The 26,207-nt window shown below is 41.0% G+C and overlaps 1 protein-coding gene across 1 annotated transcript in view; it reads right to left on the reverse strand.

The window, feature by feature from the left end:
• LOC126428215 (aminopeptidase Ey-like) overlaps window positions 1–26,207 on the reverse strand; it is a 265,785-nt gene that overhangs the window by 43,207 nt on the left and 196,371 nt on the right. The window contains exons 16-17 of the mRNA XM_050090131.1: window positions 21,701–21,885; window positions 4,269–4,436 (exon numbers count right to left, since the gene is read on the reverse strand). Of these exons, the coding sequence (XP_049946088.1) occupies window positions 4,269–4,436; window positions 21,701–21,885 (353 nt within the window). The remainder of the gene's footprint in view (window positions 1–4,268; window positions 4,437–21,700; window positions 21,886–26,207) is intronic.

A 26,207-nucleotide genomic window follows, 5' to 3' on the forward strand; every position in this document is an offset into this window, starting at 1 on the left:
TAAGCTTACGACTCGAACCAAACTACTGTAGCTGTATCATCATTCATTATACCTAAATTGTGTCTCATATTACAATGGACCAACTTTGTTTCGATTTGGAGGTGCGGCTGTAAGGGATCCATAGGCCCTTACTATAAGTTTTGCGACAGCACAGGTCGACAGGACAAACAATCGATAGTGTGCGTCGGGTGGCGAGAGCGAGAGCGAGTGTTGAGACAGTAGAGAGTGTGGTACGCGCTGCAGGCCGAGCCGGGTGGAGGTCTGTTGCTGGAATGCAAGACCGTACCGACAAAGGGAGTGGCCATCACTGTGGTTTAACCCCTTTGTGTTAGAAATATACGGGAAAGTGAAAAAGTATAATTAATAGAGTGATCAGTGATATTTTTGTGCCGATATTTGTAATTACACATCTACCGCGCCGGCATTATTTGGATTGCAGTGTTGGACTGCAGTGTTGGATTACAGTGATTGAAATTGCGTGTGACGATAATGATTGACGAAAGGGCCTGTGCTGAGATTAGTCGTTATTAATTCTGTACGACAAAGGCAGTGGCTGTCTCCTTATTTTGGTGTTTTTGTGATGAATATAGGTCATTGATTAATGAAGCTGTGTTGTCGTTCTTCTTGGCACCAGACATCTCTTTATTACAGCATTTGAGAAGGACAAAATGGAATGTAACATCTCCGTAGCAGTCCAATCCGATTGCCAGCCTCATTAGGTACACGGTCACATTAATTATTATCTATTTGGGCTGCTATCAGATCCTGATTGAGCGGGATAAGTCAGTAAGATCAAACCGGAGTGTTACATGGCCTAAAACTTTTCTCTTCCCTTGAATTTCGAGTCCCAGATTTCAGGTGCGGCTTACGGGAAAATTTTTTTCCCTTTATTTCGAGTCTCATTTTTCAGGTGCGGCTTAGATTCGAGTGTGGTTTAGATTCGAGTAAATACGGTAGTCACACAGTAAAAAACACAAATCCAATTCACTTCTCAACAGACACAAGGGAAAACGAAAAGTACACTAAATCCAGTGTGCAAACAGAACTTGCCACTACTCCTCGTGCATCTGTTTGGCTCCGTGGTTGCTGCTACACTCACTACACGAGCACTGTATGCAGCGGTCACTGAGATTCAAACTGATTCATGTGACTGTAATGCTTGTGGCAGCTCGAAGCTATGAAAGTCAGCTCACACAATGCAAATGCACTAATTTAAGAACAAACTTAGAGCAAGTTAGTATCAACTAGTCACACAGTAACAAACATAGATACAATTTACTTCTTCACAGAATTATGTGAAAAACTGTACTAAACCCTGTGTATAAATAGAAACAGCTGCTACTTCTGGCACATCTGCTGAACTCCACAGCTGCGTCTACACTGACGTGTACGAACATATGTCCGACAACAAACAGTTGAGAAATGAGCCACTCTGTCGTATGAGAGCTATCTCTCAGCTGCCTTCACAGGTGTTCAGTGTGGTTACCACTCAGTCAACAGCAAATTAACTGGCAGATAGACAATGAGGTGGCAGAAGTGAAGGGGTAACTGCTAATATCATGTCAGACCTCGTTTTTCCCAGCACAGTGCAGCAACTTGGCAATGCATGGACTTGGTATCGGTTCCCCCTTCTTTTAATTTCTTCATTTGTTGGTTGTCCTCAGTATCAATGTGCTGCGTTGCTACACTGGCTGAAAAATGGGTTGTGGATTCCGACGCTGACTACTTTAAATGATGTATCTGACAGGTGTACAGTTGTGTTTCACAATACTTTAATTTCACTGTTGACAACCCTCCAATAATGCACAGTTATATGCCAGTGCACTATTGTTTAACTTGCGATAAGCCTCATTACATGTACTGCTATGATAGTTTACTGTTAAACACCTACGAGCAGTAAAACCTAACCACAAAGTTCACAGTTCTTGAAGAGTAATCATGTACATATGGAGCAGACACTGTCACTGTTTTTACACATGTCCTAACTGTTTAACACTTATTTCACAGTTAAATTGAAGCATTGTTGTTGTTATAACAAGCATAGGTTACTCGTCTGAAACTCTGCCATGGACTGACTGTCTCATGACCAAAAAATCGGGCCCTTATATATCATCTCAGTAATCAGTACTGAACCTACACATTGTTTGAAGTTAAATTTACAGAAATTGCAATTAAAATTTAACTCATTAAATTAACTAAATACATGGACAAATTGTGTCTTTTTAACAGTTTCTTCTACTACAAGGGTTAAGCCAAATTATTTGTTTAAATCATGAAATTAACATATGTAGTTATGCAAACAATACTTTGGACAAAACTGTTAATTACTTTGGAATTAATTAAGGACTGGTTTTGCTAAAATGTTTCTGAATAGAACCAAATAGATACTTTTAAGATTACTAGTACTTTGTCTTCCAAATGTTTACAATTATTATAGAACTTATACTTGTTTATATGTCAACAATAAAATTTAAGTTACGAAATAATAACTGATTTCTCCCAATAATGAAAGATACTGACTAGGAATAGTCAAAATAAATTAGAAAATCAATTACATACATAAAACTACACACAAAATTAGATCTGGTGTTATATTCTTTAAAAATGAGGGCCAACCCTTCTCTTTTATGAAAATGCAGATTCTATTCATGTATGCTAATGGTAAATAGTTAAAAGTAACAAGACTAATTTAAAGAGGCAGATGGCAAAACAAGAGGAGAAATAAAATTATCCAGCTAGCTTCGTCACAACTCAACAATTTGTTGGAAGTCACCTGCAGAAATAATGAGTAATGCTGCCACTACAGACATCCATAATTGTGAAAGTGTTGCCACTGTGGGATTTTGTGCACAATCTCCCCTCCCAATTATGTTCCATAAATTATCAATAGAATTCACGCTGGGTGATATGGATGGCCAAATCATATGCTCAAATTCTCAAGAATGTTCTTCTAACTAATCGGAACAACGGTAGATCAGTGACGTGGGCACTGTCATCCATTGGGAACGTGAACTCCATGAATGGCAGCAAAATGGTCTCTGAGCACCTGAACATAACCATTTCCAGTCAATGATCCATGTAATCACAGCCCAAACTGTTATGGAGCCTAAACTAGCTTGCACAGAACCTTGCTGACAACTTGGGTCCATAGTTTCTGGGGTCTGTGCCACACTTGAACCCTGCCATCAGGTCTTACCAACCGAACTTGGGACTCATCTCACAAGGGTACAGTTTTACAATCACCTATCGTCCAACCAATAAGTCTCAAGGCCAGGAGAGATGCTGCAGGCGATGTCATGCTGTTAGCAAGGGCACTCACGTCCGTTGTCTGCTGCCACAGTCCATTAAAGCCAAATTTTGCCATACTGTCATAACAGATACATTTGTCGTATCTCTGACAGTGTTGCTTGTCTATTAGCACTGACAACTTGACACACACACTGCATTAAGTGTAGGCTGTCAGCCACCGCATTGTATGTGGTGAGAGGTAATGCCTGAAATTTGGTATTCTCAGCACACTCTCGATACTGTGGATCTCGGAATACTGAATTACCTACCAATTTCTGAAATGGAATGTCCCTTGCGTCTGGTTCCAACTACCATTCCACATTCAAAGTCCGTTAATTCCCATCGTGCACCTATAATCACACCGGAGTACAATGACAGCTCCACCAATGCACTGTCCTTTTATACCTCGTGTATATGATACTACCGCCATCTGGCATATGACTATCCCATAACTTTTGTGACCTCAGTGTCTATCAATACTTAAAAAGCCTCTCCATCATTCACTCAGTTACTTAAGTTATAGAAGAGCAGCTGCATAAAAACTATTCCGTATAATAATAATTCATTGTGAGAGCACGCATTGGCATTCTTTTATTTCACTCTGTACAGTTATAGATTTTATCCTTCTATATAGTGCTTCAATGCATTGCAATAACACTAACTCGTACATTTGCTAATCGGTGAAATACTGCACTTACAGGTGCTGCATTTTGGATAGCCTTTTCTTGTTGAGACGAGGAGTGAGAAGAAATGAGGTCAAAAGAAAACACCAGTATGCTGCATAATATCAGAACACAATACTTTGGTATTTTAAAGCAGACTATTATGAAGGTTTTGAATATAGGGAATTATGACCATAAAAAAACGTCTTTCTGTGCTTTATGAGTGGCTTATAAAATGTGTCTTTTAACACATAATTACTAGCCATGGAGGGAGAAACATTCAAAATTTTCACACATAGAATGAACTTGCAAACTTACATGAAGATTCGGGCTGGTTCCTGGCTGCACATCACGCCAGAAAGCAGTTCATTGCGCAAGGATGGAGTTGCAGTGTTGTTCAACTGTTCCAACAAAAAACTGAACTCCGTTTCACTGCCCTTCATAACAGCTGCGCAGAACACTGCTGAACGTAAATCTGGTGGAATCCTGCGAAGTAAAGCATTACAATCATTTTAATTCGACAGCAAACTCTGATGTACAGATTAAATCCTTCAAGATCAAATACTGTCAAGTTGATAAAACAAGGAGTCTCACGTATACAGAGATAGAATTGAAACTGCATCTGAGATTATTTGGACAGGCCTCAGTATCATGGGTGGGCATAACATGATAACTGAGTTGTTCTATTTCTTAATGATTAATGGAAAATCTCATATAAAGATGTGAAACAAATATTAACAAAGAAATAGAGGAGCTGGCCAGTACTTACCTCAGCTCAGTACAGCAGATAGATAACACAAAACAGAACCGAAAATTTACATTCCTAGCTTTCGGAACTTTGTTCCTTCATCAGGGAGGAGAGAGGGGGAAAAAAAGGGAAGAAGGGAAAGTGTATTCAGTTACTCACAACCCAGGTTATGAAGTAACAGGGAAAGGTAAACAGGGAGGGTAGCAAGGATGGAGGCATGGTTGTCAGAAGGAAGCCAATGATATTCTACTGTTAAGTACTGTGCCAGCTTCAAACCAAAGAGGGTGTATACAGAAGTAAAGAGGTATACAGTATAAAGATAAACACAACTATGTAGGATGAAAAGATGCAAGAATGGCTAAAGAGGAGAGGGAAAAAGAAGAAGACTGAAGAGTAAGTGGGAGTGAGGTTGGTTAATGTAAGTTCAGTCCAGGGGGATGGCAGGATGAAAGGATGTGTTGGAGTGCAAGTTCCCATCTCGGCAGTTCCGAGGGACTGGTGTTAGGTGGGAGAAGCCAAATGGCACGTATGTTGTAGCAGGTTCCTAGGTCCCGAGAATTATGCTGGACGGCATGCTCTGCTACTGGGTATTGGACATCTCCTAGGCAGACAGTTCGTCTGTGCCCGTTCATGCGCTCAGCCAGTTTGGTTGTCATCATACCAATGTAAAAGGCTGTGCAGTTCAGGCATGTCAGCTGATAAATGACGTGTGTTGTTTCACATGTGGCCCTGCCTTGAATTGTGTATGTTTTACCAGTAGCGGGGCTGGAGTAGGTGGTTGTGGGGGATGCATGGGGCAGGTTTTGCAGCGGGGTCGGTTACAGGGGTAGGAACCGCTGGGTAGAGAAGGTGGTCTGGGAACATTGTAGGGTTTGACAAGGATGTTACAGAGGTTAGGGGGGCGACAAAAGGCAACTCAAGGTGGTGTGGGGAGAATATTGTCAAGGGATGATCTCATTTCAGGGCTTGACTTGAGAAAGTCATATCCCTGGTGGAGTAATTTGTTGATGTATTCGAAGCCAGGATAATATTAGGTGACAAGGGGGATGCTTCTGTGTGGTCTAGGGGTAGGAACATTGTTGTTGGACGGGGAGGAATGTATTGCTCGGGAGATCTGTTTGTGGATAAGGTCTGCAGGATAGTTGCGGGAGGGGAAAGCACTGGTCAGGTTATTGGTGTAATTGTTGAGGGATTCATCACTGGAGTAGATACGTTTGCCACGAATACCTAGGCTGCAGGGAAGGGAGCGTTTGATGTGGAATGGATGGCAGCTATCAAAGTGAAGGTATTGTTGTTTGTTTGTGGGTTTGATGTAGACAGAGGTGTGGATGTGAGCTTCAACAACATGAAGGTCAACATCCAGGAAGGTGGCTTGGGTTTTTATTCTATTTCTTCCCAGCTTTACAATTTTTTTTCTCCAAAAAATAAAGGAAAGGCAACCACTCACCTATAGACGATTGATGTGTTGTCCATAAAATATGGCAAAAGACATGCCTCACACTGTCCACTACTCCCTGCTTGCACTGTGTGCATACTTCCCTATCCCCTCCCCACCTCTATCAGTCTCGCTGGGTGTGGGTGTATTTGGCTGGCTGTGTGACTATGTATGTGAATGAGTGCACTTTTAGTAGAAAAACAGCAACAACTTGCGTGCTAGTGTAAATACTGTTTTCCGTTGCATGTTTCTATGCATTACAGCTTTCTTAGTGGTGAAATGTTACTAAATGTCTGCTCTGAAACTGCGTGGAACTGCATATTCCATCTGGGGGATAGTACATGTACTGATAATGGTTTCATGTCATCCGCCAGCAGATACTGTAATGCAACAGCTACCAGAGGGCCATCTGTGTCTAACCTTTAGTAGGGAATGCTCATAGCCAGAAAGCTCAGTGTGGTGCAAACACATGAAACAAGCAGGCTACCATGCCACGGAGACACACTCACACTTCCTACAGTCATCTGAGCAAGTCTGAAATGGACAACACATTGTGCCCTTCAAAGTGGCAGGCTGGTCCATTGTGAACATTCTCAACTCAAAGATGAGGTTCTGGATGTCCATGAGCACAGATGCCTGCCAGGATCATAATATTGTAAGGGCGGTAGTGCCAGATGATACAGCTACCACAGCACAGGTAAGAAGGCTTGTGAACCCAGGTGTCTCAACACGAAATATTGCAAACCGGTTATTAGCAATGGGACAACACGCACATATACCTCTACCTCTCACTGCAGCATCATTATAAGCTTCCTGACTGGTGCCGTCAAGATGATTGATGTGTTGGCAAATGTGCCAACACCTTGTAGATAGAGGAGGCCAAAATGCACGCTATCTAACGCAGACAGGCGTGAATTCTGGAACAGGATAAGTAGTGAATTCTAATAAGAAAAGTATGCAGCTCCTCGAATACTTATCTTTTAATTCGTCCTTTGTGTGAATACAGCATTCTTGATGAGACATTTCATACGATAACTATCAAACTATGTAAGGCTAATGGCGCCTTGCTAGGTCGTAGCCATTGACTTAGCTGAAGGCTATTCTAACTATCTGCTCGGCTAATGAGCGATGCTGCGTCCGTGTAGTCGCTAGGAAAGTTGTCCGTACAACTGGGGCGAGTGCTATTCCGTATCTCCAGACCTGCCTTGTGGTGGCGCTCGGTCTGCAATCACACAGTGGCGACACGCGGGTCCGACATGTACTAAATGGACCGCGGCCGATTTAAGCTACCACCTAGCAAGTGTGGTGTCTGGCAGTGACACCACAATGATCACTTGGAAGACGGAACGGTATGCCGTGATCTTCAGCAATGAAAGCAGATTCTTCCTGCATGTAAGAGTTGCACATACAATATAGACCTGGTGAGCGTTATCTTGTGGAGTGCTTTCATCCGAGACACACTGGCCCCACCCACGCCTTATGGTCTGGGGTGTGATAAGCTATACCTCTCATTTTCCTTTGGTGTTCCTGGAGGGCACACTAACCAGTGCTTGGTGTGTGCAGAATGTTGTCAGGTTCATTCTTTTGTCATTCTTGTAACAGGAAGCTGATATGTTGCTCAAACAGGATAATGTTTGTCCACATACTGCCCATGAAACTCAATGTCCTCTGCAAGATGTGCAGCAACTTCCCTGTCCAGCACAATCTCTGGACTTGTCTCCAGTTGAGTATGTGTGGGATATGATGGGACGAGAAGTGACTTATACAACTCATCAACCAACAACTCTTACAAAACTATGTGAAAAGGTTGAGAAGGCATCATGTAACATAGCAAAAAAAACAGTATTTTCCATCTGTACAATTGCTCAGATGCTGGAGTCAACACATGCATTGCTGCCTGTGGAGGCTACACCGCATACTGAACACAGGTATTTCAGCATGGGTCAATACATGGTACCTCAGAACCACTTGTGCTATTGAACTGTAAATGTAATCGGTTCATGTAATCACTATGCACTGTTGCAGCAATAAATCTTGAATGAATTGGAAATCTCCAAAAGAGTGTACTGTTTTTTTCTGCCAGTATATTTTGTGTATGCAGATATTGTAGCATGCAGAGGAGCCAACACAAAGGCTGCAGTCTATCTGCACTTTTTCAGTGGGCGGGGCCACACACCACATTGTTTTGCCTCCTCAAGTGGTGCGCTATGGTACTGTGGCATTGGCAATGCAGGATTGGAGACATGTACCTGCACACAAACAATTAATTATGTGACTTCATTCTTTCAAGGTGATAATGAAAATTGTATAACTATCCATTGTGGTCTGTACCACAAATGGTGCCGGAGTGAGTAGCTGTTGATAGGCTCCCAGGACAAGTCTCTTGGCAAGAGTCTTCACATTTATACAAATTGTAATGAGGAGAAATGGGAAAGAGCACAGAGTCTGAGTTGATAATGCACTAGCTGCAAAGGTGGGAGAAGTTTTTCTGAGTGATGGTGGGAGAATAGTCTGTATGTGGGCCTCATGTATGTTTCAGAGGGAAGAAGACAATGACAGCAGCAGCAGCTGCTGCAGCAGTAGCAACAACAACAAAAACAACCTGGGTTAAAAGGATAAATAATAATTTGGGAAGAAACAACATAAGACAAGAAAAACTAAAAGAAGAATTTTTAAGAAAGTAAAATGGAGGATTACAATGTAGGGGCAACAGATGATGAGGCATTGAAATTGTCTATAGTCTGTGGAAAGCCCAAAATAAATTACTTCTTTTTTAAGAATGGAAAAAGTGTACTTGAGTCTAATGCAACCATAAAGTTTTTCACAGTGGATTTGTTGCATAAAGACTATTCATGAAACAAGTTCCATTAATTTACTAATAAAAAAATACCGGAACATTCAGAAATTTCTTTTACAAAGCTACAGCTGTCAGCTATTTTTATACTTAATTGCTTCATATGTTAAGGCACTTGCCATACTGAAGAATGAGCTTTTCAATACTCTCATTGGAGAATTCTGCAACCTGTGACCTAAGCCATGATTTGACACTCACATTTAACTGGTTATCATCTTTAAACCACTGTGATCTTGGCTTATGTTGCATCTTCAAAAACAAGTGAAAATCACTGGCTGACAAATCAGGATAATACAGAAGATGATCAAACAATTCCCAACATTTTAAGCAACATCTGAATGTGTGCAGCAGGACGACATATGTGGCCTAACATTATTTTGCACAAAAATGACGACAGAACTTAATATCCCACATCTTTCATTATGGATGATTCTTCTGATTAATTTAGGGCTTCACTGTACGTTTCAGAGTTTAATGTAGTGTCACTTTTCACAAAATCAACAAGGAGTATTGGCTACATTTTTGTGCACAACAGTACAAAGTATACTGTATCATTTCTACATGTCTCCATTACAGACAAATGATGTTTGTCAGTGGCAGATATAAATTACATTGGATAGTTAATAAATGTGAATTCCATAACTTGTTTGTGTGTGTATGTGATTAGGAGGCTGCATGTTGCATTTTGACGAGCCTGACAGCTGGTTCCTGCCACACGACACTTCCTGGGTCAGCAGTTGTCCCATAGAGGTGTGCCATTTCTCGATGACACAAAGTGGTCAACAGAATTCTGAGTGTTGTGACAAAGAATTGTGACATCACAAGGACAGTCAAAGAATTCATTCTGTCTTTATCCCATGAAGTGAAAAGACTTATCTGTTTACAGGGTGTATAGGTGAACAAGAATAAAAAAAATATTTCCAGATTTCATTGTTAAAAATACACTTTTTTCTCAGGGTGGAAACACATTTTTCCCAGCCAAAAATACTCTGTACCCCTTGGTCAGAACTGCATGCAGAGGAGGAGGGGGTGCAAGGGGGGGGGGGGGGGGGAGGCAGTAAGCACATGCAACCCCCTACCACCTACCCCTCCCCCCACCCACTTGATAGGAGTTTCAGGTGTAAAGAAGTTGATGAAAAGTAGCAGAGGAAGATTCATGAAACTATATGAGACTTCAACAATTGTAAAAGAAAATAGATGGTAAACAGTTTCATAACATTACTATATCTATATCTGAGTAAAGATTTCCATGTAGTTGAAAACAGATTACCCAATGACAGGTTTGAGCTAATTAGCTTCCTTTGTCCCAGTCTCAGTGCAATTCTTAGCCATACAAGGAAAAATTTAGGTGAAACATGGCTGCATCTGGACTGTTTTAGAACAGAACTGAATAAATTCAAGGTTAATATCTTTGTACAAAAACCTGCGTAAAGTAAATAGATGCCTTTTACATATAAAAAACGAATGATTTTAGTAGTTAGGGTCACATGGAGTGGAATAGACCTATCAAAGTGAAGGTGACCTTCAAGTCCCTGAGTCCCTGTCCAATCATATCAAAGTAAACGGCACCAATCACATAAAACAGTAAAGACATTAACTTGGAGTCACTTAACTAGGGATTTTTCACCAATCAACTTCCATTTGTAGTGTGTAATATGCAGGATCCCTACTTCAGTAACACTGCTGTAAATTAAATAGATATTTATCTAGTATTTTTGTGGAAATTTGAGCTATTAACACACAAATCATTTATGGTGAATGAAAACAGAAAATCAGTTGCAAAAAGTCACACCAGGTAAAATTAGCTTTCCGAAGAATTGCCCCCAATTTCTCCCCCAGGGCGATTTCCCCCCCCCCAAAAATAAATAAATAAATAAATAAAAGTCCCATTTGTGGCCTGCCTCTGGTGGAAGTACTCTTCTGTGTTAAGCAACACTATACTTTCCCTCAGAGCTGTAAAACTCCAAGTTGTAGAAGTTCCATACACCAGTGTAGAATTTGTGGCACTTTAGGTAATGAACCCCAGCAAAAAAAACAATGCGTTTTGGAGAGATCTTTGATGCACAGTAACACGTACACTGTATTTTTTCATATTATGGAGGTTTAAATATGAATTCCATCAAATACATTAGCTTCTGAAGCACTGAAGCTGAGACTGGGATGTACTTCTGTCAGCCAACAGCTCACATCACGTGATTTCATTAAGTCAATGACAGCAAACATTCAGAACATAGGACATGTGACGTAGTCAGCCAATAGCTCATCAATGTTGACTAATGCAAACACACAAATAGGAAAAGTCATTGGTTTAATTAATTTTACATACAGTATAGCTACAAGAAAAGGTAAGCTTCCACTTACAATGTTGGCCTTTTTTGTGTGCTACTGCTTTAATAAATCAAACACAAATGTACCAGTCAAATTTTAAATAATGACATAAATGGCTGACCTTCTAGGAGAGAGATTTTTCCATGTGGCTGCTCCTCACAGTGGTAAGTTTCGAATGAGAGTCAAATGCCCCACAATATAAAAACTTCATTGCACACTGTCACATGTAATGTAATTCGTATTGCATAAAAGGAATTTTATTTTGAAACCAATACTTCTCAAACCAACATTAACAATATTTTCCAGCAAAATTTAACAGTTGTGACATCATGCACATCAAAAGCAGTTTTTGGTAGGCCTAAAGCCTTTGACACATTTTGCTGTCAGCAAATGCTTCTGTGCACATTGTTGTAAATGATGCATTTCCTTGGCATCCAATTTTTTTTATTTTGTGTTATTCTCTTGTTTATGTTTCATTACTGCAGTACCAAGCTACAGAAAAATCCCTTGTTATTGTATCAGTTCTTACTAGTCAAAATGGATTGGGGCTAAGAAATGAAGAGGAAGCCGCCTGTTAGAATTTTGCACAGAGCATAACTTAATCATAATTAACACTTGGTTCAAGAATCATGAAAGAAGAGTCTGCAGCTCGTGGTCTCATGGTCGCGTTCTTGCTTCCCAAGCACGGGGTTCCGGGTTCGATTCCCGGTGGGGTCACCTGCCTCGAGATGACTGGGTATTTGTATTGTACCCATCATTTCATCAACATTCATGAAAGTGGCAAGTTTGGACAAAGCAAAGGTTGGGAACTTGAATGGGTGCTGATAAACGCGCAGTTGAGCACCCCACAAACCAAACATCATCATCACATCATCATGAAAGAAGGTTGTATACATGGAAGAATCCTGGATGTACTAGAAGGTTTACAGGGGCAGATGTGGACTCTGACCACAATCTAGTGGTTATGAACTGTAGATTAAAACTGAAGAAACTGCAAAAAGGTGGGAATTTAAGAAGATGGGACCTGGATAAACTGAAAGAACCAGAGGTTGTACAGGGTTTCAGGGAGAGCATTATCATCATCATCATCATCATCATCATCATCATCATCATTTAAGACTGATTATGCCTTTCAGTGTTCAGTCTGGAGCATAGTCCCCCTTATAAAATTCCTCCATGATCCCCTATTCAGTGCTAACATTGGTGCCTCTTCTGATGTTAAACCTATTACTTCAAAATCATTCTTAACCAAATCCAGGTACCTTCTCCTTGGTCTACCCCGACTCCTCCTACCCCCTACTGCTGAACCCATGAGTCTCTTGGGTAACCTTACTTCTCCCATGCGTGTAACATGACCCCACCATCTAAGCCTGTTCGCCCTGACTGCTACATCTATAGAGTTCATTCCCAGCTTTTCTTTGATTTCCTCATTGTGCACACCCTCCTGCCATTGTTCCCATCTACTAGTACCTGCAATCATCCTAGCTACTTTCATATCCGTAACCTCAACCTTATGGATAAGGTAACCTGAATCCACCCAGCTTTCGCTCCCATACAACAAAGTTGGTCGAAAGATTGAACGGTGCACAGATAACTTAGTCTTGGTACTGACTTCCTTCTTGCAGAAGAGAGAAGATCATAGCTGAGTGCTCACTGCATTGGCTTTGCTACACCTCGCTTCCAGTTCTTTCAATATGTTGCCATCCTGTGAGAATATGCATCCTAAGTACTTGAAACTGTCCACCTGTTCAAACTTTGTTCCTCCTATTTGGCACTCAATCCGTTTATATCTCTTTCCCACTGACATTACTTTTGTTTTGGAGATGCTAATCTTCATACCATAGTCCTTACATTTCTGATCTAGCTCTAAGATATTACTTTGCAAACTTTCAATAGAATCTGCCATCACAACTAAGTCATCCGCATATGTGAGACTGCTTATTTTGTGTTCACCTATCTTAATCTCACCCAGCCAGTCTATTGTTTTCAACATATGATCCATAAATAAAATGAACAATAGTGGAGACAGGTTGCAGCCTTGTCTTACCCCTGAAACTAGTCTGGACCATGGACTCAATATACCGTCAACTCTAACAGTTGCCTGACTATCTATGTAAAGACCTTTAATTGCTTGCAAAAGTTTGCCTCCTATTCCATAATCATGTAGAACAGATAATAACTGCCACCTAGGAACCCGGTCATATGCCTTTTCTAGATCTATAAAACATAGATACAATTCCCTATTCCACTCGTAACACTTCTCCATTATTTGCCGTAAGCTAAAGATCTGGTCCTGACAACCTCTAAGAGGCCTAAACCCACACTGATTTTCATCCAATTTGTCCTCAACTAATACTAGCACTTTCATTTCAACAATACCTGAGAAGATTTTACCCACTACGCTGATCAAAGAGATACCTCTGTAGTTGTTACAATCTTTTCTGTTTCCATGTTTAAAGATTGGTGTGATTACTGTCAAAGAATAAGGGAACAATTGAAAGGAATGGGGGAAAGAATTATGGTAGATGAAGAATGGGTATCTTTGACGGATCAAATAGTGAAGGCAACAGAGGATCAAGTAGGTAAAAAGACGAGGGCTAGTAGAAATCCTTCGGTAACAAAAGAGATAATGAATTTAACTGATGAAAGGAGAAAATACAAAAATACACTAAATCAAGCAGGCAAAAAGGAACACAAATGTCTCAAAAATGAGATCAACAGGAAGTGCAAAATGGCTAAGCAGGGATGGCTAGAGGACAAATTTAAGGATTTAGAGGCTTATCTCACTTGGGGCAAGATAGATACTGCCTACAGGAAAATTAAAGAGACCTTTGGAGAAAAGAGAACCACTTGAATGAATATCAAGAGCGTTGATGAAAACCCAGTTCTAAGCAAAGAAGGGAAAGCAGAAAGGTGGAAGGAGTATATAGAGGGTCTATACAAGGGTGATGTACTTGAGAACAATATTATGGAAAGGGAAGAGGATGTAGATGAAGACGAATTGGAAGATATGATGCTGCTAGAAGAGTTTCACAGGGCACTGAAAGACCTGAGTCGAAACAAGGCCCCAGGAGTAGACAACATTCCATTAGAACTACTGACAGCCTTGGGAGAGCCAGTCCTGACAAAACTCTACCATCTGGTGAGCAAGATGTACGAGAAAGGCGAAATACCCTCAGACTTCAAGAAGAATATAATAATTCCAATCCCAAAGAAAGCAGGTGTTGACAGATGTGAAACTTACCGAACTATCAGTTTAATAAGTCATAGCTGCAAAATACGAATGCGAGTTCTTTACAGACGAATGGATAAACTGGTAGAAGCCGAATTCGGGGAAGATCAGTTTGGTTTCCGTAGAAATGTTGGAAGTGAGGCAATACTGACCCTATGACTTATCTTAGAAGAAAGATTAAGGAAAGGCAAACCTATATTTCTAGCTTTTGTAGACTTAGAGAAAGCATTTGACAATGTTGACTGGAATACTCTCTTTCAAATTCTGAAGGTGGCAGGGGTAAAATACAGGGAGCGAAAAGCTATTTCCAATTTGTACAGAAACCAGACGACAGTTATAAAGAATCGAGGGACACAAAATGAAAGCAGACGTTGGAAAGGGAGTGAGACAGGGTTGTAGCCTTTCCCTGATGCTATTCAATCTGTATATTGAGCAAGCAGTAAAGGAAACAAAAGAAAAGTTTGAAGTAGGTATTAAAATCCATGGAGAAGAAATAAAAACTTTGAGGTTCGCTGATGACATTGTAATTCTGTCAGAGACAGCAAAGGACTTGGAAGAGCAGTTGAACGGAATGGACAGTGTCTTGAAAGGAGGGTATAAGATGAACATCAACAAAAGCAAAACAAGGATAATGGAATGTAGTCGAATTAAGTCAGGTGATGCTGAGGGAATTACGTTAGGAAATGGGACACTTAAAGTAGTAAAGGAGTTTTGTTATTTGGAGTGCAAAATAACTGATGATGGTCGAAGTAGAGAGGATATAAAATGTAGACTGGCAATGGCAAGAAGAGCATTTCTGAAGAAGAGAAATTTGTTAACATCGAGTATAGATTTAAGTGTGACAAAGGAGTTTCTGTAAGTATTTGTATGGAGTGTATCCATGTATGGAAGTGAAACATGGACGATAAATAGTTTAGAAAAGAAGAGAATAGAAGCTTTCGAAATGTGGTGCTACAGAAGAATGCTGAAGATTATATGGGTTGATCACATAACTAATGAGGAGATATTGAATAGAATTGGGGAGAAGAGGAGTTTGTGGCACAACTTGACTAGAAGAAGGGATCGGTTGTTAGGACATGTTCTGAGGCATCAAGGGATCACCAATTTAGTATTGGAGGGCAGCATGGAGGGTAAAAATTGTAGAGGGAGACCAAGAAATGAGTACACTAAGCAGATTCAGAAGGATATAGGCTGCAGTAAGTACTGGGAGATAAAGAAGCTTGCACAGGATAGAGTAGCATGGAGAGCTGCATCAAACCAGTCTCAGGACTGAAGACCACAACAACATAGACAAAATTACAAAAAATTAACTGAAAACTAAGACAATGAAAAATTCCCAGCATTCTAAAAAAATTCCTGGGGTTTTTCTGCATAAAAAAATTCCTGTGTTTTCCAACATTCCCCAGTAGTCCTGAAAATTATCTGAGAAAGAACTAGGGAAGCACTAGTCCACACACTGCTGCAGCCACGCAAATGTAATTTCAACTGGTGATTGAGTTATCATGCTCTTGATTTTTACCTGTTCCTGAAGAGGAAAAAATGGTTAATGTAACAGTGGTTTGAAGATGATGATGAGATAAAGGAGAATGTCAAAAAGCATGTTTAGCTCACAGGAGAGAGAAGTCTATAATTAGAGTACTGAAAAATTCATTCATTGACATGACAGGAGTCTTAATGCAAGAGGGCAGTTATGTACAAAAATACCTACCAGTTACAGCTGCATGCACATTCTAAGACAAAAAGAAAAATATAGGAATTATCTGAGTGAGATGGAAATCGGCAGATGTGATGTACGTGTACAGACAAAAAAATAACATTTTTAGAAAAACTGAATAAGTTATTCAAGAGAGTGAGATTCAGAAATTGAGCAAGTCAACAATGTATTGGTCCATCTCTGACCCTTATGCAAGCAGCTATTCAACTTGTCGTTGACTGATAACTCCTGGTTATTGGGCTGTAAGGCAGGTGACTGACAGATTGGTATCTCACTGCTGTCGGGGGTATCTCCAGACACACCACCGGCCTGGAATCTTGTTGAATGGAGTAGAATTGGCTTCAGTGATGAGTCCCACTTCAAAATGAGGGCTACGACCAGCAAAAGGGTTTGGAGATGCCCAAGACAGGGATGGGATACCAACCTGACTGTTGTCCATCATGCAGTTTGAAATCCAGGACTGATGGTCTGGGTTTTGCCAAACCCTACCTCGGTCAGCAAGGTCGCCAGGTCTCTCCCCAATTGAGAACGTTTAGAGCATTATGGGCAGTACCCTCCAACTAGCTAGGATTTTGACAGTCTAATGCACCAATTGGACATAATTTGGCATGATATACCTCAGGAGACATTCAACAACTTCATCAATCAGTGCCAAGCCAAACAAGTGCTTGTGTAAGGGCAAAAGATGGACCAATGTGTTATTGACTTGCTCAGTTCATGAAGCTCTTTCTCTTGAATAAATAGTGCAGTTTTTCTGAAATTGTAATTATTTGCTTGTCTGTAAATATATATCATGTCTACCAATTTCTATTCCATTTGAACAATACCTTTTGGGCTATAATTTCTTTTTCCCTCCTCCTTGCAGTGCATGTTTTCTCCTCCCACAGCATGATGTTTTATCTATCTAATTATATTACATTTTCAAAAACTGATTATTTTTGATGATATATTAGCAGATGTAGCTTTAAGTTGTGTATAATAAAAAAACTGATAAAGAACTGGCATTTTATAAAAAACTAACAGAACTTACTTTCAAAATTGCTCTTGTACAAACGGTATCAATTAACATATTGTGGCAAGTTCATTAAGAATATTTTGTGTTAATCTCTGGTTCCAATATACACTGTATGAAAAAAATTGCAGGACCTAGGAGATGTGGTCAAATGTCAATGCAGTTTTGTACATGTACAAACCAATCATGGGTATGTAAATGGTTAGCATTGCAATTCCCTGTGACAGGCAACACATCCATTAGAGTGCAATAGTGGTTCAAATGGCTCTGAGCACTATGGGACTTAACTTCTGAGGTCATCAGTCCCCTAGACTTAGAACTACTTAAACCTAACCAACCTAAGGACATCACACACATCCATGCCCGAGGCAGGATTCGAACCTGCGACCGTAGCAGAAGCACGGTTCCAGACTGAAGCGCCTAAAACCGCTCGGCCACAACGGCCGGCCCTGCAATAGTGGTGTACCAGATCTTCTAGGATATGTAAGTGGTATGAACAGCATCAGATATTGGGTGATCATTGTGAAGGGCACAAAGGTGGAACATACCAGTATGAGAATGTGCTCTCAGCACCTGACAAGAGTCTGAAAGAAACCTCACTGTGAGACTCCATTTGGCCGCCTGGTCAAATCGTGCAGTATCCTGCAGTATCCTGATATCTGGGACACCCAGATGTGACAGTGGCCCAAAGTTTAACTGCACAGGAACATGTGGGCAGGCATACTGCTCTTCAAGGTTCAGTTAACCACGTCTGCCCACCACAAAGGAGGATTGCTGTATTGTCACCGAGCACATTGTAACCCCTCACATCTGCATCTGCCATATCAGAACAAGTAATTGGACTCCCTGCAACATTCTGTGACACCCCGCAACATTGGTCAGGGACTAGCAGCAGCTGATCTACGGTCTTGCTGTTCAACGCACAGGCTACTACGAGGGTTGGAACTTAAATAGTGGCAAATATCTATTCACAACCGATACTAAGAGTTACGTGTTTGCACCTGTTACTGACCTCCAAAGTAGTCACCAGTGTTGTGTAGAAGCCGTTGCCAGCGATGTGGAAGGCGTAGTATACCGTTAGCAGAGCCTGTTCTGTTGATGGTGGGAATGGAGCGGTCTACTGCCTGTCAAATCTCTGGAATAGTTCTGAAGCAAAGGCCACTAAGTGGTTCCTTCATCTTCGGAATCAAATCAAAGTCACAAGGACTTAAGTCCAGGGAGTATGGTGGATGGTACAGTACTGCCCAGTCCCATCGACCGAACAGACCAGCCACAGCTTGCACTGTACGTGCCCGCACATTGTCGTGCAAAATGATGGGTGGGTTGCATAGAAAGTGTCACTGCTTTTTTCACAAAGCTGGTCGCAGGTGATGCTCCAAAAATGAACAGTAATACTGTGCACTGATGGTCTGCCGTGAAGGAACATAATGTGTTAGGATAACACCATTACAGTCGTACATGAGGATCACCATAACTTTAGACCACTCCATTCGCACCATCAACAGAACAGGCTTTACTAATGGTATTCTACACCTTCCATATCGCTGGCAATGGGTTCTACATAACACTGGTGACTACTTTCAAGGAGAGTAACAGGTGCAAATATGTAACTCTTTTGTATCAGTCGTGAATAAATAGTTACCACTATTTAAGTTCCAAGCCTCGTATAAGTAACACAACACAAACAGCTGCATTTGGAAAAGTACAGTGACCAAGATGCACAGATTGCTGGAAAACTGTATTGCATTGTGTTTTGTGACATATCGTGGTTTTGCAATATGCCAGATGACCACTGTTGCAGTGACCTGCAGAGATAGCCCAGTCTTCCAATGTTTCAGAGAGGCACAGCTGTGTTGCTCCTGGTGTATAGTGTGGGTAGCCATTGGGTATGATTCGAGGCCCCAGCTGATAGTGATAGAGGGACCTTTGATAGCACAACAGTACAGCACAAACATCCTGCATCCTCACTGTTTACCCCTTGTCAACAGTATTATAGTGCCATTTGTCAACAGGACAGTGCTCACCCACACATGGCATGTGTGTCTATGAACTGACTGCACATTATCGAGGTACTGCTGTCGGATGCATGCTGCCCAGATCTGTCCCTGTTGAACATGTCTGGGATCAGCCACAACTGATGTTGGCCAGACTGCCTCAGAAGAGGATACAATAGCTTTATGACAACCTTCCCAACTGAATCAGAGCATGCAACCAGACCTGAGTGGGTATAACATCATACCGATACTGTGTGCCAGATCGAGATTCGAACTCGGGATCTTTGCCTTTCGCAGGCAAGTGCTCTACTAACTGAGCTACCCGAGTATGACTCACTACCTGTCCTTACAGGTTAACTTCGGCCAGTACCTCGTCTCCTACCTTCCAAACTTAACAGAAGCTCTCCTGCAAAAGTTTTAAGGCTAGCACTCCTGGAAGAAAGGATATTGCGGAGTTAAAATTTCATTCTGGAAGCATCCTCCGCACTGTGGCTGAGCAGTGTCACCACTACATCCCTTCTTCCAGAAGTGCTAGTCTTACAAGTTTTGCAGAAGGGCTTCTATGAAGTTTGGAAGGTAGGACACAAGGTACTCGTGGAAGTAAGTTGTGTGGACAGGTCGTGAGTAGTGCTCGAGTAGCTCAGTCGGTAGACCACTTGCCCACGAAAGGCAAAGGTCCCAAGTTTGAGTCTCGGTCCAGCAAACTGTTTTGATCTACCAGGAAGTTTCACATTTGCGCAAACTCTGCTGCACAGTGACATTCATTCTGGTATCACACCGATAAGTGGGTTCATCCTGCCAAGCTCTTTGTAAATTCGACTTGATTTTGTAATCACTGAAATAATATCCCATACTGTTCCAACCCATGAAGATTCATTCCATTTCCTCTTCCCATTGTGGGTGCTTCACTTTTTTATGTTGGGCAGTGTTAAAACAGAGCCAATAGTGAAAACAAATTTTAAAACTCCTTCAAAAATATATTTTTCATATCTGCTTGTATATGAGGTCTTATCAAAAAGTAATGGGAATTTTTCTTTTTTTACAGAATCTATTTATCCCTCAACATCAACTTTGTCCCCTTCAAAGTAATCTCCCTCAGGTACAATACACAAGGGCCAGTACTTTCTCCAATCTCTGAATCACTTCTGGAACTCACTTTTTGTTGGGGTGTTCAGCTCCTACAGCGATTCTGTTTTTATCTCATTAATGGTGGCAAAATGACATCCTTTCATGGTTCTCTGCAACATTGGGAATAGAAAAAAGGCACAGGAGGCAATGACTGGCCAAAAAATCACATACAAGCATTGAGGTGTGAGTGGGAGTATTCTTGTGAAGCAGTTTCCACTGCAGTTTTACCATAATTCTGGTTGTTATCTTCAGATTGCTTCAAATGAATGGTGCAAAGCTTCTAGGTAGTATTCCTTACTGACTGTACAACTATAAGTCAGGAACTCATGATACACTATCCCATTGTAATCAAAGAAAACAGTGAGAAAAAACTTTGCAAGTAACTGAACTTGTCAAATGTTTTTAAGTCTTGACTCTTTAGGTAGTTTCCACTGGGAAAATTGGGCCTTGGGTTTCATTGTCAGACCCATATACACATGTTTCAGTACCTATTATAACCTTCTTGAGAAGTTCTGGATCATTGTTGACTTTAATCAGCAAGCGATGTTTATAAGTCATCATGTTTTATCAAAATTCAACAATTTAGGAACCAACTTTGCTGCTACACGTATCATATAAAAAAGCTTGGCATGAACCAAAGGATATGTTGATATCAGCAACAACCTCTGTGATAATTCAGAAATTTTGCAGAACCATTTCCTTCACTGCTTTCACACTGTCATCAGTAATTGATCTGCTGGCACGTTCAGGGCAGTCATCGCCTTCTGTCTTCTTTACCCTCTTTGAAACTTTTATACCACTTTTAAACTCTTATCTTACTCATAGCAGATTAACCAAAAACCACAGTCTACATTTTGAATGTGGTGCTACATTTTATTCCATTTTTCAGGCAAAATTTAAAGCAAATTTGATGATCCACATTTTGAGTAAAAATTCACCGAGCGTTCAGAAACACGCAATATTTTCTACTATCAACAATGAACTAAATATTCAAAGCAGCTGAAAATGCAAACACATATTGGGAATATAAGTACCAACAAGATAAAAAAAAAACTGAAAATCGGATGCATAAAGCCTGTGAAATTAAAAAATTTCTGTTACTTTTTGACCACATTTGTATACTCCACCCAATAAGAGAGACGACCAAGGATGCTGAAAAGTTATACACAAATAATAGAATATTCAACTAAAAGTTAATGTTCATCATTCAACTGCAGAGATAATCTTACAGATAAACGAAACTATAAATTTAGCAAGTTAGGGAGGAAGGGCTAAAACGGACAATGAGGAAAGAAATATACTGACAAGTAATTGTTAGGTGCTGCCATCCACTGAGCAAAATACTCCTGTGCCCAGTCGCTGTGAATCTGCAGCCGGACGAGCCGTGAGAGTGCTAGCGCACGCAGCTGCTTCGTCGGGAGGGAGTCCCCAGGCCGTGGTCGAGTGTTCAGCTGCTGCACCAGTGGCTCCAGCACACTCTGCACGTACCTCTGCAACCGACATGTGCAGCACAACAGTCACTTCACAGCAATTGGTAACTTTCAGTAATAATATAGGGAGTCTCATTTATCCTAATCATCCCAGACACAAATAACTTTTTTTCCAGAAGCTAAACAAAATGTGTATCAAACATCTGTTGTTTAGCTATGACTGCCTTTCTACTAGTCCCTCTCTAAATATACAGAGGGTGTCACTGAGGCCTTCACAGACCAAAATTATCCTCCCAACCTTGTACAGAAACAGATCTCCCATGCCTTATCTCTCCAGTCATCCAACTTCCCACTGTCCAGCCACAGAGACCATTCCTCACGTGACTCAATAGCACGCAGTACTGTAGCAATTGAAACACATTCTCCACCAGAGCTTCGACTACTTCTCATGTCCTGAAATGAGGAGTGCTCTCCCCAACATCCTTCCCATTCCTCCTGAACCTACACAATATCCTTGTCCATCCCTACTCTGCCCCTGCTCATGGCTCATATCCCTGTAATAGACCTACATGCAAGATTTGTCCCATACGTCCTCCCACAACCACCTAACTCCAGTCCAGTCTCAAGCATCACTACCCGTCAAATGCAGAGCTACTGTGAAAGCAGTCATGTGCTCTACAAGCTAAGCTGTAATCACTGTGCTGCATTCTGCTTTGACAATACAACCAACAAACTGTCTGTCCGCATAAATGGCCACCGACGAACAGTGGCTGAGAAATAGTTGAACCACCCAGTTGCTGAGCACACTGCCCAATGCAACCTTCTTCATTGTAATGACTGTTTCACAGCCTATGCCATCGACTACTTCTCATGTCCTGAAATGAGGAGTGCTCTCCCCAACATCCTTCCCACTCCTCCTGAACCTAGACAATATCCTCATCCATCCCTACTCTGCCCCTGCTCATGGCTCATATCCCTCTTCTGAATCGCACAGGTAGCACCTCTCCCTGCACTTATCCCACATTCCTGTAGCCCCCCCCCCCCCCCCCTGGCCTAAACTTTTGCTAGTTACTATCCTTCACATGCCTATCCCCTCCGCTGCTACCTCTCCCGCACTACACAGCCTTCTGTTCCACCAGGACACCCCACTAGCCACCACCCTCCATCTAACACCTAACTTCCAGAATGCAGCTAGCTGCCCTACCCTGTCCCCATCATGTCCCTGTATGCGCCCACAAGTACCATGCCCCATCCCTTGCACTTCCCGCCCATCATTCTCCTTACTTTCACAAACCAGACTGCTTTTCCCACCATTCACAAGTTGTGTTTGCATGAATATATATAATAGAGGGAAACATTCCACGTGGGAAAAATTATATTGGTCTTTAAATATGTCTGCTTGTGTCTGTATGTGTGGATGGATATGTGCGTGTGTGCGAGTGTATACCTGTCCTTTTTTCCCCCTAAGGTAAGTCTTTCCGCTCCCGGGATTGGAATGACTCCTTACCCTCTCCCTTAAAACCCACATCCTTTCGTCTTCCCCTCTCCTTCCCTCTTTCCTGATGAGGCAACAGTTTGTTGCGAAAGCTTGAATTTTGTGTGTATGATTGTGTGTCTGTCGACCTGCCAGCACTTTCATTTGGTAAGTCACATCATCTTTGTTTTTTATATATATATATATTTTTGCAACTCTACAAGTAACAATCCACCCTTTTCATAATATTGTCATTTTTAGTAACTTTTGTTTATTACAAAGATATGAACAGTAGTTCAGCTTTTTCACACAGGCAACTATATTTTATTATTCAGTAATCCATTTCTTCTCCTAAGGATCTGTTGAAAAATATATCATACTGTGCCATTCACATAAGCATGACGTTATTAAAAATGTAACGCAAAATTAGCTTTGATCACCCAGTACTAGTTCAGATTTCAGGAACGCAAGGCAGCATAACTTATCCACTTGCTGGAGCTGACAGAAAACAAATGAAACTAAAGGAAAATGTACAACAGACATTTGGTCAACCAACTTCAGTTGACGGTTTTCACAGGAACTATCAGTGTCAGGAAAGACTAGGCAAAACTGCTACTCACCTATACAAAATATGTAAGAGAGACTCAAAGGAAAGTGAGGCATGGTGATTGGATGACTGAAGTAATGAAACTGTTTATTATTTCAAAAGAAATTGGCATAACTGTTAATACATTTATCCCACTGTGAGACAAGATGGTCAATGTCTACATTGAAATGTGCCTTTGGTTGCCTGTGGAATCACGATTGTACCCGGACATGCGTATCTTCATTCAAAGAAAATTGACAGCTATGCATGTCTTTCTTCAGGGCTCCAAAAATATGAAAATAACATGGGGTGAAATCAGATCATGTAAGGGGTTTCCAATGAAACTTCTGCAGTGAACTCAAAACAACGTAGACAACATGGGAGCAGTCATCATTCTACAAAAGAATGAGCGTTCATTTGGACATGTTGCAAAAACTGAAGTGTAACATCAAGTCCAAATGTCCAGCAATGTTGATGGATGGCATCATTCTGCTGCAGAATAATCTTTGTCCACATGTTGCCACAGTTGTTTCTATTTGCTGCAAAACTTTTGCTGGGAAGCCCTTACACATCCTCCACACAGTTCTGACCTCCCTCCATGTAATTTCCATATTTTTGGAGCCCCAAAGAAAGGCATTAGCAGCCCTCAATTTGCTTCAGATGAAGTGGTGCATACCTCTATATCATCACAGTTCCACAGAAAAGAGCAAACATTTTTCCATGAGGCCACTGACTGTCTTGTCTCACATTGGACTACATTTATTAAGTTACGTTGATTAATTTTAGAATAATAAACAGTTTACTTAGATTTTCTCCCATCTGTCTCATTTTCATTTGACCGCCACTTATAAATCCGCAGAACAATAATCACAATGTGTCATTTACAGTACGGGTAGATGTAGTACATTACTGTACTTTTAAATGACATGTTGTGTACTGTGAAGGTGGCCCTTGATTAACACCTGCATAATTTTTTAACCTGTTATTGAAGGAGGGTGAAATGCTACTCAGAAAGAAGAACTTTACCACACAATATCCTGACGAGAACTGACCTTCTGAATGAATGCTTTTTCTTCTTGTTGTGACTCTTCAGGAAACAGGGAGTTGCAAACTGAAGCAACACAGTCATCACACAGCTCACACAGACAACGCCGTCGAAGCTAATGTTCTTGCTTCTTTTCCAACAAATCCACAAGTGAGCATATGACAACTTGAACTGGAGACTGGCATTCTTAAACCAGTGTACATCACATTCTGACATGTCACCTGTTCTATCCCTAGGATGTACACTTACAACAAGAATTTCAGGGAAATCATTTCAATAATAGTGTACAGTTCTGTTAGTGCACCGAGCAAATAATCTTTGCCAACCAGAACTTCTCTGATGTTCTTTTTATCAATGAATATTTCTTCTCAAACAAAGGACAAGCAAGTACAAAGACCATGCATTTTTAGTCCAGTGAAAGCCCACGATGCCTTATACTGGTTGAAAAATGGCATCAATGGAAAATTAATGTCTGGTGTGGGATACTTTATACTATAATTAATGGCCCTCATTTAATAAATGGTAACCTAAATGGCAGGGCTTACTTTCTCATACAAATTCATCATCATCCTCTGGGTGAAGTGGCACAGAGATCAGAATGCTTATGTGGTACCAACAAAACGGATGTCCAGCACGTAATGCCTTGTGTGTGTGTCTAGCTCTGAACTGATCCCTGCCACCATGTGAGTACCTTTGCATGTGCTACCCCTTTCAGTGCCCAGCAAGGATTACAATACTACAAAATGGTATTAAAGATTCCTGTTTCTGTTTCTTATTGAGGTGATGTGTTTATGTAGACATGTAATACATTTCTGAACAGGTCTTGAGAACAGGAAGTGGATCACCATATAAAAAATAGGGTGCTATTTAAAAATGATGTACTTCTGTTCACGTTTTTACAAGGGTAATCCCAAAAGTAATGTCTCCTATTTTTTTTTATAAGTAAATAGATCGGTTTATTTCTACAATGGTTTACATCAGTTTACAACTTGAACATTTAGCTATTGTTCATTATAATCACCACTTCTCTTGATGCACTTTTGTAGACACTGTGGCAGTTTTTGTATGCCCATGTTATACCAGCTCTCCACCACACTGTTCAGAAAGTTATGAACCTCTTCTTTCACCTTGTCATTGGAGCTGAATTGCTTTCCGGAAAAATGTTCTTTTAACCTAGAGAACAGGTGATAGTCACTGGGCACCAAGTCAGGACTATAGGGTGGGTGGGTGATTATGTTCCACTGAAACTGTTGCAGTAGAACAACGGTTTGCTGAGT

This window comes from Schistocerca serialis, chromosome 12 (genome assembly GCF_023864345.2).
Source record: "Schistocerca serialis cubense isolate TAMUIC-IGC-003099 chromosome 12, iqSchSeri2.2, whole genome shotgun sequence".
NCBI lineage: Eukaryota > Metazoa > Arthropoda > Insecta > Orthoptera > Acrididae > Schistocerca > Schistocerca serialis.